We start from the raw sequence: 15,048 nt of genomic DNA on the forward strand, positions 1-15,048 counted from the left end.
CAACCTCACAGACATCCCTGGGTCACCTACCGCATGTCAGTCATCTGCTGAGACCCCTTCCTGTCCTTTATCTCATTTAATCTGAATAGCAGTGTCCCAAGGCAGAGATTATTTTCACTCCACAGATGAAAACACATCTTGGCTTCCTACAGTCTCTAATTTGGACTTAATACATCTTATTTTCTTGAGACTAATGCTTGATTATGTCTCCTTATTCAGTACCCAACTAACTGAAGGATCATAAGTCTCTATTTTTAAGTTGTACTGAAACGTTATTCCCAAAGGCTCATGGTTTCTAGTTTTTCTGAGGTTATCTATAATTTAAAGTAACTGGGTTAATCAACTTCATAGTGAGTGGTTTATTAAAGAAAAAGAAAAAGAAAACAAGCCAAAGGTGAGCGACTGCCTAATCTGCACTGAGGACTCTGTGCTCCCGAGCCCTGAGTGGTGTGACCTCATTTCATGGGTGTGAGTACTTGAGATTTCTATGAATCCAATGCCCCCAATTCAAACTGCTTCTGAAGGAGGCATTAAGACACGTGAAATCCAAATCAACCTATGCCAGTCAGTGATGTCTGCAAGTACAGTCATTCAGTACACAAACAAGAAAACCAGCCTGGCAACCTCATAAAACCAAGTGTTTCCAAGACAAACTAACAAAAAACAGTGACACCTTGTGGGAAACATAAGAAACTCAGAGTGCTCAGGCATCCAAAAGATAACCTGCTAAACAAATTCAAATCGAAAGGCACTGGTCACACTATCTGGGAAGAAGTGAAAATTTATTGCCTCTACTGGGGGCTGATTTTCTCCTTTGAAAATCAGCGGTTGGCAGGAGCGCTGGTGTTTGGGAAGTTCCCTCGGAGTTCTTCCCCAATGATCGACGGGTGACTGGGCCCACATCTGAAGGTAAATTAAGCCGAAGAACGTGAACGCCCATAAAACATCTGGTGCAAAGAGGACAGCGACATCCTGTATTAGGAAATATGAAGAAACTGTCCTTTTAGTCAAGAGGCCTGGTGTTTGACTAATGCAGTGAGTGATTTGCTGAGCGGTCCTCCAATATACCCCTTTAAGAATGAGCACTTCTGTGGTCACGGCACAACACACAGGTTCAGACCGCACAGGCACAGTACCCAGTAGAGAGAACTAACTCCTGCCCCCGAAGGAATTACCGAGTTAACAAGGGCAAGGGGTCTGGCTCAAACACCGTCATTACAGCTTGGCAGGTGAAGGGCTTTTTCTACCATAATATCAATCAGGTGTGTACACGTGTGTTTTACCCACTAGGTAAAGTAGGAAAACCTGTTACAGTCAAGAGAGCCCTTCGGTGATGCACGTTTTATAGGACAGCTGATTTCTATATAGAGCAGTGGTGTCTGAGTGTGATTCTTACAAATATAAAAAAGATGGGGATTTTAAAAACATTTTCCTAACAGCGATGCCTTTGAGGAATGGCTTATATTCACAGCTGCAGTGGAATTATGTTCAGAAATGTTACCGCTCGTCCAGCTCGGCTCCAGTGTGTGGGAAGGAGGACAGCCTCTGAGTGAGGGCTTGAGTGGACGCGGTCCCTGCTGGAGCACAGGACATGGACAGGAGGGGCACAGCCACGGCAGGGGCAGCACGCGGGTTGCAGCACCTGCCATCCACATGTGCCCAGTCAGCGTCTGCTGGAGCCGCAGTACACACTGACGGGCACCTATGGTGTCTAGATTTTATTACACGTAAGCAGGAAAGACATCAAAGAAACACTTTGAATGGTAGGAAATTGCAGAAATTAACTTTCATTTCAATTCTCAGAATGCCAGAGGAAGAAAATCATTTACAGTAACAGTGAAATAATTAGGGCTCATTGTCAACACAAACTCAAGCTGTTTCAATATGGGCGTTAAAGTCTGAACCAATAAAAAGGAAGAAAGCGAAGTGCAGGTGAGACCCTCCCGTCTCTCCGGGGTCTGGAGCTGGGCACTTCCACTCCTCTCAGGCTCGCGCCCTCCCTTTCTCACATGCCCCTCTCCACAGCAAACTGCACATCCTGCGTTCCCTGGACAGATCTGGAAGGTACTAGTCCCTCAGGAGGTGAGCTTGGAGTAGCTGGGAGGAGACAGCTTGCGTTTCAAGTACTTCAGGACGTACAGCGGAAGACAGCTGACGAGAGTAATGGCTGACACTTTCCACAAGAAGGTGGCGGTTGTGACGAAGGCAACATCTGTGGGAGACAAACGGAGCAGACGGTGTGACAGCCAACCAAGAAGGCTCCCAGGCCCTCATGGCCCCCTGAGGGGATGACCAGGGAGCCTCCGAAAAAGCACTGCCACACTTTTAGAGGCAGCTCAGCTCTAAATCCCAGGCTCTACACTGCAGTATTTACTTTACCTGTATACCGGGTATAATAAATCCTTCTTTCAACAGAGTAAGTAAAAACACAATATTAGAAAGAGACTGTATACAACCCCATCAATGCTTTGCAACAGTATTTGTAAGAGACTGAAGTGCTTTTTATGGTACTTTGCAAGGTAATACTGAGTCATCTCATCTCTATGATTTGTTTAGACTATCTAGGCTAATCTTTCTTTTTTTCCTAAGGTAGAGCCGACTTCACCTGTTGCTTGGGGCAACAGGAGGCCTCAGCAGCTCCATCCTGCCACGCGAGGACTCAGACATGCCTGTTCTTAATCCTTCTGCAGCCCAGCCATCCCAGAGAACACGCCCACCAGTCCCTCCTGACAGCTCCACAGAAGAACTAGGCTATTTAAGTCCTTTATGAGAAGAGGCATGTGAAAAACTTGATATCTACGTAGTTTGATTCTACCTTTAGACTACTGTCAGAAGATGGGACTGAAAGATCTACTTACTAGAAGTTACAGACTTCTGCAAAAATAAATGATGTAGGAAAAACAATTGTTCTCTGTATATTGTATCAGAGCCCATAAAGGAAGTCATAGTCTGCATTTACCCATATTTTGAAAAACCCTGAAAGTGTTTTACAGGAGCTTAACCACTAGAACTTAAAAGGCAAACATATTTTGGGAGGATCAGCAGTCAGCTCCTGGATTCATGTGACCCTGGTAAGCAGCCTGCAGGATGCCCTCTACACCTCCCTTCCCTTGTGAGCCACAGAACGTGTGAACAGGCATGCGCCACCCCAGCCTGTCACCAAACAGTAAAACACACAATAAACAGCTTATGTGATGTCACAGAGAGTTAGTGGGAATCGGTACGTTAGAGGAAGATTTTTTTTTTCTTATCAGTTACGTTTCTTTATCAACAGTGTTTTGCTAAATTCCTATACTCTTGAAAGAAATAACTTCACCTACCTAAGAAAGCTCCGAAAGATACTCTGCCTGAACCTGTTACAAGGGGAAGAAAAAAAAAAAAAAAAACAGGAATAAAGAAGACAAGGGATAGATTAAAATAGATATCTGGACATTCCAAGGGGTTAGCTAACATATAAAGAAGTACACTGAAAGCAAAAATGACTGTGAAAGGCATCTGTAATTGTGGCTTTATCCCTTTCCTTTCATGGCCTCTTACCATATGATTTTCAAACGTACTGAAATACATACTGAAATACTGTGACTTAAAAGCACACGCCCGGACACTCTGCTATTGGATCTAGGCCCAAAACAGTCTCAAAGGGACACCTCTCAGAATGCAGAGCACACAAGTACTCGCCACGCTCTGGACACATGAAAGGAGTCCTGTCTCCCTGTTCACACGTTGCTGGCTATGTTACACTCCTCTTCAGACCTGTTCTTAAAGGGAAGTGGTATCACCTCCAGTCTCACCTACCTCCAGCAGACGAGAAAACAGGCTCACGGGGGATAAGTACTGCCAAGTCCACTTAGGCTGGGTTTGTCTTCATCATTTTTATAATTCACTTTCAAAAAGTCAATTTTGTGTTTGTTCATTATAGCACTGGACTAGATAGGATATTTGTATTTGTTTTTCCAATTTCAGTATTTTGCTTTGTGTTCTGTATATATGAGGGGATTTCAAAAAGTTCATGGAAACATGGAATTAAAAGATTTAAAAAACTGTAAACTTTATTTCTCAATGTAAGCTCTACTGAGTTTGAGACACTTTTGTAAGTGATGACACGAGCTATTTAGTCCACCTCTAAAGAACACAGGGTCCTGGGAGTTTAGCCACATCAATGCAGTCTTTTTAAAATTACTAAATTGAAAAAAAACAGGTGCCCTTTAGAGATTTCTTTAAGATTAGGAAACAAAAAGAAGTTGGAAGGAGCCAAATCAGGTCTGTAAGGTGGATGCCTAATGATGTCCCATCAAAACTCTTGTAAAATTGCCCTTTTGAAGAGAGGAATGAGCAGGAGCATTGTTGTGGTGGAGAAGGACTCTCTGGTGAAGCTTTCCTAGGTGTTTTTCTGCTAAAGCTTTGGCTAACTTTCTCTAAACACTCTCCTAATAAGCAGATGTTATTGGTCTTTGGCCCTCCAGAAAGTCAACAAACAAAATGCCTTGAGCATCCCAAAAATCTGTTGCCAGGACCTTTGTTCTTGATCAATCCACTTTTGCTTTGACTGAACCTCTTCCACCTCTTGGTAGCCACAGTTTGATTGTGCTTAGTCTTCAGGATTGCACCGGTAAAGCTGTGATTCATCTTCTGTTACAATTCTTCCAAGAAATGCTTCGGATCTTGATCCCAACTCATTTAAAATTTCCATTGAGGGCCGAGCCCGTGGCGCACGCAGGACAGTGTGGCGCTGGGAGCGCAGTAGCGCTCCTGCTGCAGGTTCGGATCCTATATAGGGATGACCGGTGCGCTCACAGCACTCACTGGCTGAGCGTGGTGCGGCCGGTCTCAAAAAAAAAAAAAAAAAAAAAAAAAAATTTCCATTGAAAGCTCTGCTCTTAAGTGCAGCTGTTCCATCAAGCAGAAAGTTTCTCAACTGTAACTTTTCAGTCAGAAGTGTGTAAGTGAACCAGTTGAGATGCCTGTTGTGTTGGCCATTGTTTCTGCTGTTAAGCATTGGTCCTCTTCAATTAGGGCATTAAGAACATTAATTTTTTCCTCAAAAGTTGATGTGGAAGGTCTGTGGCTGTGGGCTTCATGTTCAACATCATCTCATCCTTTCCCCATTTGTAAACTGCTGGTTTCTTTGAAACATTATCCCCATAAACTTTGTGTAAAGTGTCAATAATTTCACTACTCTTAATCTTTGCCATAAATATGATGTTTGTTCTTGCTTCAATCTTAGCAGAATTCATGCTGCTCTGATAGGGGCTGTTTTCATATTGATGTCTTTTCCTTCTCAGTGCCTCAAACGAGAAATCCTGTTCAGACATGTTATAACAAATTAATATGAGTTTATATTGGTGCAAAAACTATTGAAACCCATGTAGTTTTTTCATAATATGCACTTTCCATGAACATGTGAAGACACCTCATGTTGCCCAATGAGGGAAATGTGGAATGCCATAAAAGTAAACCAGCATTTCTACAGGCCTAAGTGTATTCATTCATGATTGTGAAGGAATATATACTAAATGCTTACTCTCAATAAAAATAACTGAGATATTATAATTTGAAAATAGCCATTTCTTATATGCTACAGGTAATTTTTTTGCACATTTCTTTTAATACAAAAGCATGTTTACTGCCGGTATGTTACCACTGGGCGCCTGCTCAGTGAGCAGAATAAGCAGTGGTCTGCAATGTGCTTTTCTGTCTTGTGACTGCAGATTAAGCCCCAGGCACTCTTGGAGCATCTCTGCTGCTCATGTCAGATGCGCAAACTGCAGCAAACGAGTAACCCAGAGGTCACAGTGTCCTCGTGTGTAACCCAGGGATAGCAGGTAAGCGACTGACTTGACTGGGATGATTAGCTAAGATACTACTTTCAGCTAGTGCTGTAGTTGTGGAGGACACTGTCAGGGGCGTGATGCACTTTTCCCTTTTATGAAAACTGGAACTGTCAGTCAGTCCAGGAAAAGAACTGCCTTGATGCTAAGCTACTGAGTTATGGCTCTGATGTGTAACATGGTGCAGTAACCGACATGTCCACCCTGTTGCTGTGGCCCCAGGAGATGTGGACTAAGCCAAGCTTTGGGAACCGCATTAAGACCTCATGCTAAGCAGTCCTTAGGACAGACATCCCCTCTAGTTTCATGTGAGCACATTCTTTCTTGTCTCACTGCCCTGATTTAAAAAAACCTTATTGGGCCGGCCCGGTGGCGCACTGCTACAGTACGCTGCTTGGGAGCGCGGCGGCGCTCCCGCCGAGGGTTCGGATCCCACATACAGACCGGTTCCCGCTCACTGGCTGAGCGAGGTGCGGGCGCAACACCGAGGGTTGCGATCCCGTTGCCGGTCCCGGTCCGGTATGGGTGCGACACTGAGGGTTGCGATCCGTTGCCGGACATGAAAAAAAGACGAAAAAAAGACAAAAAAAAGGAAAAAATAAAAAAATAAAAAATAAAAACAAAAAAAAATAAAAAAACCTTATTAAAGAGATCATATACAGTCTTATTAGCCACACCAATCAGTTTTTGGATGACGCAAGGATGTAACTAACTGACTAACGGCAACGTGTTTGGCACTCTCCAACTGTGGCTGGAAAAGGCCTGGAACATGGGCAGGAAGAGTAACGGGCTGGGTATGCTGAAGAGGGGCAGTGAGGGTGGCTCCGAGCCCCGGCTGCTGGCTGGGGAAGCAGGAAGTCCTGGGAGTGGAGGCGACACAAGGATCGGCATGTGCACCGACGATGGGGACATTGCCCCAAAGCAAATGCACACCAGGCTCATTTTCAACTGTTCTTTCCTCTCAAGCGAGCGACTCTGGTGGAAAGCAAGGGATGACTCCTTAGCCAGTTCCTAGGGAATCCTGACCTCTGGAGAAAAGAAGAGCAAAGCAGGTCAAGAGGAAACGTGGCAGTCTGGCTACTCTGACTTGTTCTCTGTTTTCTGTGGAGCACAGCGAGGGCAACGGCTGCTGCTTCCAGATGCCTTACAGGTGACCTCACTCTTGGCAGGAAACTGAGGATCAGGGCGGCCAAACCACTTTCTCAAGGCCACCTGGCGAGCAGCAGTGAGGCGGGGATGGGAGTCAGCAGGGTAGGTGTGCTGGACAGCAGCAGAGTGCTGAGACCACAGGTTCCAGGAGGGGTGCTGTCGATGACATTTCCGATGCCACTTGAGATGTGTGCAGTTGGGCTGCTAATGTGGTTGCCGTACAGCCTGCACGCCGTGACCTCTGCAGAGAGCCGAGAAAGTGCAGAGAGCCCCTTCTGTGTGCACGAAGCAGTAAGCAGAGAGTGTCTCTGCCTTGGCGCAGTCAGCTGCTTCAATTATGAACAAAGGACAGGCAAGGCCACTCTTGTGGGAAGAATTTTTGGAAATAAGCACAACCTTATTATTTTTTTAAAACCGTAGAAGGTGATAATCTTAATTTTATAAATTATTGTAATGAGTTTGTCTCTGCACAAAAATAAGCTGTAAATTGTGAAACTTTCTGATACGGGTTTTATTGTTATCTACAATTTAAGACCATGTATTAAGAAGTAACAACAAAAAATGTTTGGAAACCACTAACAGAGAATGACTCAGAAAAGTATTAAGGCAACTTACCAAAATATTCACTAAGAAAAGCAAGCGAGGCCACATAGCAGCCCAGACTGAGGAACTCGGCCACGACCATCAGCCAGTGCCAGGTCCTGACGGTGAGTGCCACCATCAGCAGCTCGGTCAGGATCAGAGCCGTGAAGGAGATGGCCACCACGTGCACAAACTCAGACTCGAAGAGCAACAGAGCCCCGAACATGAGGACACCCCCTGAAAAACACCAGGGGCGGAGGTGGCTTCTTATATAGACAAATTTTCTCCTTGGATTGGAAATTATATTATTATGTAACCCAATTAGAAAAAATAAGCATGTTAGCTAACTCATTAATAACACTTTAAAATACGGGATTATGTCCACACCTATACTCTGTGTTGATGAACAATTCATTTATATTCTGCATTAGGAATAAAATAAGATACGGCACAAACTAGATAGGTTGGAAATATCAAGTAGAGGCCTACAAACTTTTTACTATCTGGAGGAAAAGCTATACCTCCACTTCAATTAGTGTAAATAATTATGCATTTCACGTAATATATCTGAGCTATCTGTTAATTACACTGTCAACAATCTCTCATTTATCTGGAACACTAAACAAAGACTAGCTAATGACTTATTACATAATTCAGATTTCTCAAGTCTTGCTATCACTCCATGAAAGAAAACCATTGTGCAGTGTATACAATGTGATAAGTGCTGGCTAAAATTTTTCTGGATTAACACTTAATTAAAAACAGGTCAGTTTTAGGTGACATGCATCATTAAAAAAAATACCTATCCACATCATTGGAAAATCAATTTACAAGATAAACAGAAGGCAATATTTTCAACAGAGAGCTGACAAAATTTTAAGCAAATGGAATTTAACCTGGAGGTGAAAACAGTATTGCTAATAGAAGACAAAAACAAAAAAAACAAAAAAACTTTAGTCCAGTAAAATTAGGGCCCCATCTTACCTTGGTAAATACTGATTAAAACCCAGATGAGGAAGGTCTTAAAGGATAAGGATCTCCCCTAGAGTAAACAGTGGAATAGCTTAGTTAGTAGAGCAGAACAACATGCTTGACTCATGTATTTTTAAGGAGCTAGATATGGTTAACTTCTAAAAGACCCCCAGGTCCCCAAGCCCCAAGGCATTTACTGTCCCAACTGTTTGGTCTACCAATGAGCTTTTCAGGGAGCCCCTGCATCTGCAAAAGTGGCAAAGACACCACAACAGTCCCCTGGTGAATACCTTCAGTTAAAAAGGCTTAATGTTCTCTTTTGTTTGGTCTGCATGACCTTTAAGCCACAGTTTTATGTTCCCTGGCTTCTTAGTAACCTGGGAGTTGATGTATATAAACAAACATTTCAATGAATTAGGGGATAAAAACTCTCTTTGTAACAAAAATAATTTCCCCTTACTTCTTTATTTCCTGGGAACAAATATTCCTATATTTACTGTTCAGTTTCTTCAGATAGAAAAATACAAAAGGTAACAGCTCTTCAGTAAGGACAGCCTATCTCAACTGAAGATTTATTATCCCTTAAATCCTTCCTGGAAAATATGTCACATAAAAAATCCCGCTCAAACAGAACAGTTCCCTGCAAAACCCTTCACTTCTTAAAATTCAGCACAGATGACAAGAGATGGGTCAGAGGCAGAGAATCCTGGAGCATGGTATCTCTTGTCTAACCACACTCCCAAAGATACTTAAAACCAAGAAGGAAGACCGGATCATCAATTAGCTGCACGCACTTGTCGGCACTCAAGATGTGTTGAAGGCAGCACATGTCAGAGAGGCCCCGCTAAGTAGGGTGTTAGGACTAGCCCTGGTGAGACCACCTCCAGAACCATGTGTTTACTCAGACCTTCACATTTATCTGGTGGTTTTGCTTCCATTTTCTCAGCAGCGTGGCACCTTGGTTAGACAAAGCTGACAGGTCCACTTACAGACACAGGTGAGTCCCTCGAGATCACACGGCAGGTTAGTGGCACTGAGTAGTGTAACTCATCTGAGTCTAGAGTTCTGCATTTAATTTGGGGCTTCCCCACTGTTGGGAAAATATAGGAAAATGGTCAGGGCCCCTCAGGTGTTCAGAATCTTGATGAGCATCTGATGTAAATATGCACATGTGCCCAGGTGTTCCTTGGTTGTTGTCTAGTGTAACTGCATGTGCACCCAAGTGTCCTGGGTTATGGACTTAAGTATAAAGGACAAATGCTCTGATCCATGGCACCGCCTACCCCTGGGACGGCCACAGGGAGGCCGTTACTGCTGCTAGAGGCTGTTGCTGCTAGTGCCCCCAGGATGCCCTGAGAGGCCACCGCTGCTGCTGCTGCTGCTAGTGCTGAGGACTGAGCTTGTGACATCTGCCAATGGCTTCTGGGATCTTTCCCAATTACCTAGTGTGGACCTACATGTGAGGGCTCTGGCGACACAGCGTGGCATGTGAGGGGTTTGTGACCCAGTGTGTACAATGGGTTTGAAGGGTCTGAGCCCTAGCCCTGACAATACAAATGGAAAAAACTTAGTATAACTAAAATAATGAAACATTTTGGCTTTAGTTGTGAATTGCCTAGCCATACAATTAAGAGTAGCTATTGCCTCAACCAGACACCAACCCATAGGAGAGATTCTGCAGACGGGCACAGCTCAGAGTCAGGAAGTAATTAAGTGCCACAAAGGAAAGAGGGACCATTATAAAAGCTCAGAGGTGACGACTGCTACAGGCCAGAGTCAGACTCTAGACCTGAATCCCACATCTACCTTGAGTCTGTTGAGGACATACTCAAAATAGAAAAGCGGTGATATTCCTATAGAAAATCACAAATGCAGATTTATGAATTGTCATTCTAGTTGTAGTTTATTGTAAAAGATAATTATGGTAACTTATTTAAGTGTTTTCCTTGGCTACAAGTGCTGATCTGGGAAGACACTAAGCCTGAATCCTGAGTCTGACTACATGTGAGGGTGAGAAGATTCAAATACATTGTAACTTATTAAAAGGCAGTATTGATTTTTAAAAAGCAGAAACTTCAAACTTAAACATTTACATATTTCAAATAGGTTCTTTTAGTACATATTTCCCAAGCACATTTCTCTGACTGGATAATAGTGGGTGTTTGATCTTTGGTCATAAAATTTACCTATAATTAGGTATGTGGCTAATTTTATTTGAAGACTTTAAAAGGAATTTTTTAAAACTTTTAACTTAAATTTTTCTTATAATAAGAGTAAGAGATTTTTACTTTGTAGCAAGATTTGCTGAAATGCATTCAATATTATTTACATGAGATATTATCAATTTACATGTCAAAAGATAAATGGAGGCATCTGTGCTATTTCTCAAGTTAGAAGCTGCAAACATATCAAAAGGTATTTAAGACTGTACATCAAATTTACACTACAGGGGTACTTCAAAAAGTTCATGGAAAGATTTGTATTATCTTTTAATTCTATTTTTCCACAAACTTTGAAGCTCCCTCATCTGGGAAGGCTCCTGTATCCAAGCAGATTGTAGATTAACAAAAGCAAACACAACAGAAAGCATGCAAAAACCATCAATAAAATAAACAATTTGAGAAAAATATGCATGAACCCCTTGCTCCTTGATGTAGATGCTTATTAATGGCTCCCACACTTTAAGCTTTGAGAAACAAAATCTCATCTTCTTTGATGGTACAGACTATCATTCGGCAAAGCAATTCATTTCCCAGGGATTCTGTACCCCATGAGAAGCGCTCTCCCTGGGCTTGTGCCCATTTTTATCTGGTTTAGGGAGAGGAAGAAAGTATCTGTCACTCTGACTCAGAAGAGTCCAGGGGATCAGGACTGAGACTGCCAGGGGCTGAGGTCTGCCCACCACACCCTTCCTATGCCTCAGTTTCCTCTTCTGAGAAATAGAAATAATAATGGTATGTACCTTATATGGACTAAAGAAAATAAGCCATGTAATAAAATATGTGCACTGCCAGAAACATAGTAAACACTTGATACCACAGTTGTTAACTCACCAATTAAATATTTCAGACTCAGAAGGTATACTTCTATTATAATTCAAGCAAAAATGTAAAAAAAAAAAAAAAAAAAGAAAAAATCAAGCACATTTTTTTTTTGTCCTTTTTGAGACTGGCCGCACCACGCTCAGCCAGTGAGCAGTGACCGGCCATCCCTATATAGGATCCAAACCCGCGGCGGGAGCACTGCAGCGCTCCCAGCGCCGCACTCTCCCGAGTGCGCCACGGGCTCGGCCCAAAAATCAAGCACATTTTAAGGAGAGATTAATCCACCTGAAGGTCATATGAGTAAAACTGCTAATACGAAGCACCAAGTGCCATGCTGTATGTAACACGCACAGGTGAGACCAACATGCAGACTGTTTGTGGACAGGACTCCACGTGAACAGATCTGTGCCATGGGCACCGAGGCCAGCAGTGACCTGTCAGTGGCTCTGCCTCACCGGGCCTCCCTGCGCCCTGCTGTGAGCACTGTTCTTGCTGCTGTGATGTGTTCTCCAGCCTACCTCCTTAGTTTACTTCTTATTCCTCCTAGAACCACCACCAAAAAGTTGGTTGTTTTTCCTCATATTCCCATAATTACAGTAATTTCGGGGTATTCTGGAATAGAAAGATCATACAGGCAACTAAAAGATTAGAAAAAACGTGCAATTGAAACGCACCAGGAAAAATCTTCTAAGCAGAGAGGGAAGGCGGTGCAGAGTGACGTCCAGGAAGAAGTCCTGTGGGTTGACCAGCCACTGTGTGCGCCGATCTGACTCTGTCAGGAACAGAGATTGGGGAAGAATAAGAGCTTCCTAACCACCAGATGTGTTTCTCCCGTCTACAAGAGAATGCGACGGCAGAAGACACTGGCATGGGGGCTGTCAGCAAACACAGCGGCAGTGAGTTTTCCAGTTGTCTTCTGCTCCCTGCGGCTCACTCCACCCCCACTTTCATTTCTTGTATTAGTGGTTTGAAATTATGGTTATCAATTGCTTACAGGTTTCATTCCTTCATTCTTAAGTGGATAAAATCAATTTCATTCAATTAAATACTGCTCTTAGAATACAGAATGAACTTGAAGCATTATTGGACAGAGTATTTCTGAACAGATCAAATGCGATCTGGAATGCAGACAGTGCGTTTGCTTCCCTAGACTGATGTGAGTCCAGACCAGGGTCAGGAGCAGACACGTGCTGTGTATGAAACCTTCCATCCACGTACTAACCAGGCCGACCCTGCTTAGCTTCCAAGACCAGATGCAATCGGCCCGTTCAGGGTGGTGTGTGTGTAGAACTGTTTATGAAATCTTGAAACTTGCCAAGGACGAGACTGCAGTTTTGCAAGACATGATTCTATTATCCTATCTGAGAAGCATCTTCTTGGCTTTGATGATTCTCTAACTATTTTATTCTAAGATCTCTTTAGACTCACAGAGGCCTTTCAAGAGTGGCACAGGTGGTTCCCATTGGGCCAGCCACCAGCCTCACCTCAGTATGACACTTCATGTAAACACAGAACAGCATTCAGCACTAAGAAACTAAGACCGGCACAATGTTGACAAAACCAGTTTTCCATGCACATCCTTCTTCTGTCCTAGGGTCCCCCAGGACTCCATGCTGCCTGAGCCCTCCTGCCTCCTGAGGCTCTTGTGGCCTGGCCATCTCTGTACTCTTTCCTCGTTTTTAATGACTTGGGTACTTTTCAAAACTACAGGCAGTGACTTTGTAGAGTGCCCCTTAGTTTGGGTTTTCCTAAAGTTCTCCAATGATCAGACACCACAGGGCCTTCGTTTGACCTCCCGCTGGTGAAGTGAACTTTGTCACTTGGTTAAGATGGTGTCTGCTGGGTGTTGCCACTGTTAAATTACTATTTTGTCCCTTTGTAATTAATACATATCTTGGGGAAGATACTTTCAGACAATGCAAATATGATGTTTCTCTCCAAACTTTCACCTGCTAAATTCAGCATCCATTGGGGGATCCTACTGCCAGCAATCCTGCCGGGGTGCTCCTGTCGGGTGCTCCTGTTGGGTGGTCGGTGGCACCTTCCTATCTCCCTTGTTCTTCAGTAAGGCCTTTCTCTTTCCATTAGTATAGACTTGACAATATTTTATTCTTTGGCTATGATCCAATAAGACTACTTATTTTCTTGCTCGATTTGTTCAAGTTTTGGCCCAGGAGCTCTTCTGGGTGGACCCCCAGCCTCTGACACGCCTCCACCACCATTGTCATTGTTACCAACCTTTCTGAGCAGCTCCCTACTTTCTGTCATCCCAGGTGTTTCAGGCTCACTGTGTATCTTCCCTGTCCCAGCTTGGAGTCAACCCCTCCTCTGGGGAGACTGGGCTCCGCTCAGTGCCCCCGCATCTTGTTGCTTAGTGCTCAGCTTGAGGAGATGTGCACTCAGCCACACTCACACACACCCCCGCTTATCCATTCACTCATCTACTGCACAACACTATGAGCCCAAACTGACCCGACTCCAGTCTAGCTCTCCGTTTGCATCTTCTATCTGCAGCAGCGGGGTACCTGGTTCTTGTTGGCTGCCATAGATGTACTTACTCGTTAGCCCTAGTGTACAAAGTTGTTTCTCTGCAAACCAAGCACTTCCTTCACTGAAATGAGTCCCTGGCTTGTGTACAGGTCTTGCTGTCTTTGGCCTTACAGAGACTCACGTCAGTTCTCCACAGCTGCCAAGGAGAGCTCTTCTTCCACCCTTCAGTGTGCTCCTGGGACTCCCCTGAAGTGCAGTTAGAGCCACCTATCACAGGGACAGACAGAGCAGCCCCTCACCCAAAACTCCTCGTGTGGCCCTTTTCCAGTGTCACTCCTCCCACCTCCAAACCTTTGGCAGCCATGCATCTGTTCTCTGCCCAACGGTTCTGCATTTCCCTGATGTCAGGTGAATGTAGTCATGCAAACTTGTCAGTCTGGCCTCTCTTGCAAAGCACGTGTCTGGGCTCATCTGGGCTGCGTGCACCGGTGGCTCTTCATTTGCACTGCCTAGCACTTCTCACCGCTCCGCCGCATGGCTGCACTAGTCCCTGGCTGCTTGCTCTCACGGGAATGTTCATCCAGTGACTGGCTGAAGGATATCTGGTTGTTCCCAGTTTCTGGCGATTTTGACAAAGCTGCCATAATCATCTGTATACAGAATTTTGTGTGACTCTACATTTTCACATCTCTTGGATAAACAGTGAGGAACAAGTCAGCTGGGTCATATGGTAAAAGTATGTTTAACTTTATAAGAAACTGCTAACCTGTCTTCCAAACAGGCTACCATTTTGCATCCCCATCTGCATCCTCCTTGGCGTCTGGTGCTGTCAGCCTCTTGGACTTTGGCCATTCTAACAGGTCTGCAGTGGTGTCTCATTATTGCTTTGATGTGCAATTCTCTAATAAAAAACCACATTGAACATTTTTCACATGCTTATTTGCCATCTGTACATCACCTTTGGTGTGGTGTCGATTCAGATC

At 44.0% G+C, this 15,048-nt stretch overlaps 1 protein-coding gene across 1 annotated transcript; it reads right to left on the reverse strand.

Annotated features, from left to right (window-relative positions):
• Window positions 1-1,705: 1,705 nt before the first annotated feature.
• ATP9B (ATPase, class II, type 9B) lies at window positions 1,706-14,709 on the reverse strand. Its single transcript, XM_008583635.1, has 6 exons — window positions 14,589-14,709; window positions 12,250-12,347; window positions 8,544-8,601; window positions 7,593-7,796; window positions 3,321-3,353; window positions 1,706-2,212 (listed from the first exon to the last, which is right to left on the reverse strand). The coding sequence occupies exons 1-6, from the start codon at window positions 14,707-14,709 to the stop codon at window positions 2,076-2,078; spliced, it is 651 nt and encodes a 216-aa protein (XP_008581857.1). The 3' UTR covers window positions 1,706-2,075.
• Window positions 14,710-15,048: the final 339 nt, after the last annotated feature.

The sequence above is a fragment of the Galeopterus variegatus genome, unplaced genomic scaffold (genome assembly GCF_000696425.1).
Source record: "Galeopterus variegatus unplaced genomic scaffold, G_variegatus-3.0.2 Scaffold2985, whole genome shotgun sequence".
NCBI lineage: Eukaryota > Metazoa > Chordata > Mammalia > Dermoptera > Cynocephalidae > Galeopterus > Galeopterus variegatus.

What these genes read in the sequence shown, in the direction of transcription:
- ATP9B (XM_008583635.1), bottom strand. Translation starts at nt 14,709, where the DNA reads ATGGCAGCTTTGTCAAAATCGCCAGAAACTGGGAACAACCAGATATCC. An exon ending in TGCAGCCATGCGGCGGAGCG is followed by an intron (nt 12,348 to 14,588) that starts GTGAGAAGTGCT and finishes TGTTCCTGACAG; the next exon opens with AGTCAGATCGGCGCACACAG. An exon ending in TGCTTAGAAGATTTTTCCTG is followed by an intron (nt 8,602 to 12,249) that starts GTGCGTTTCAAT and finishes TGTTTACTCTAG; the next exon opens with GGGAGATCCTTATCCTTTAA.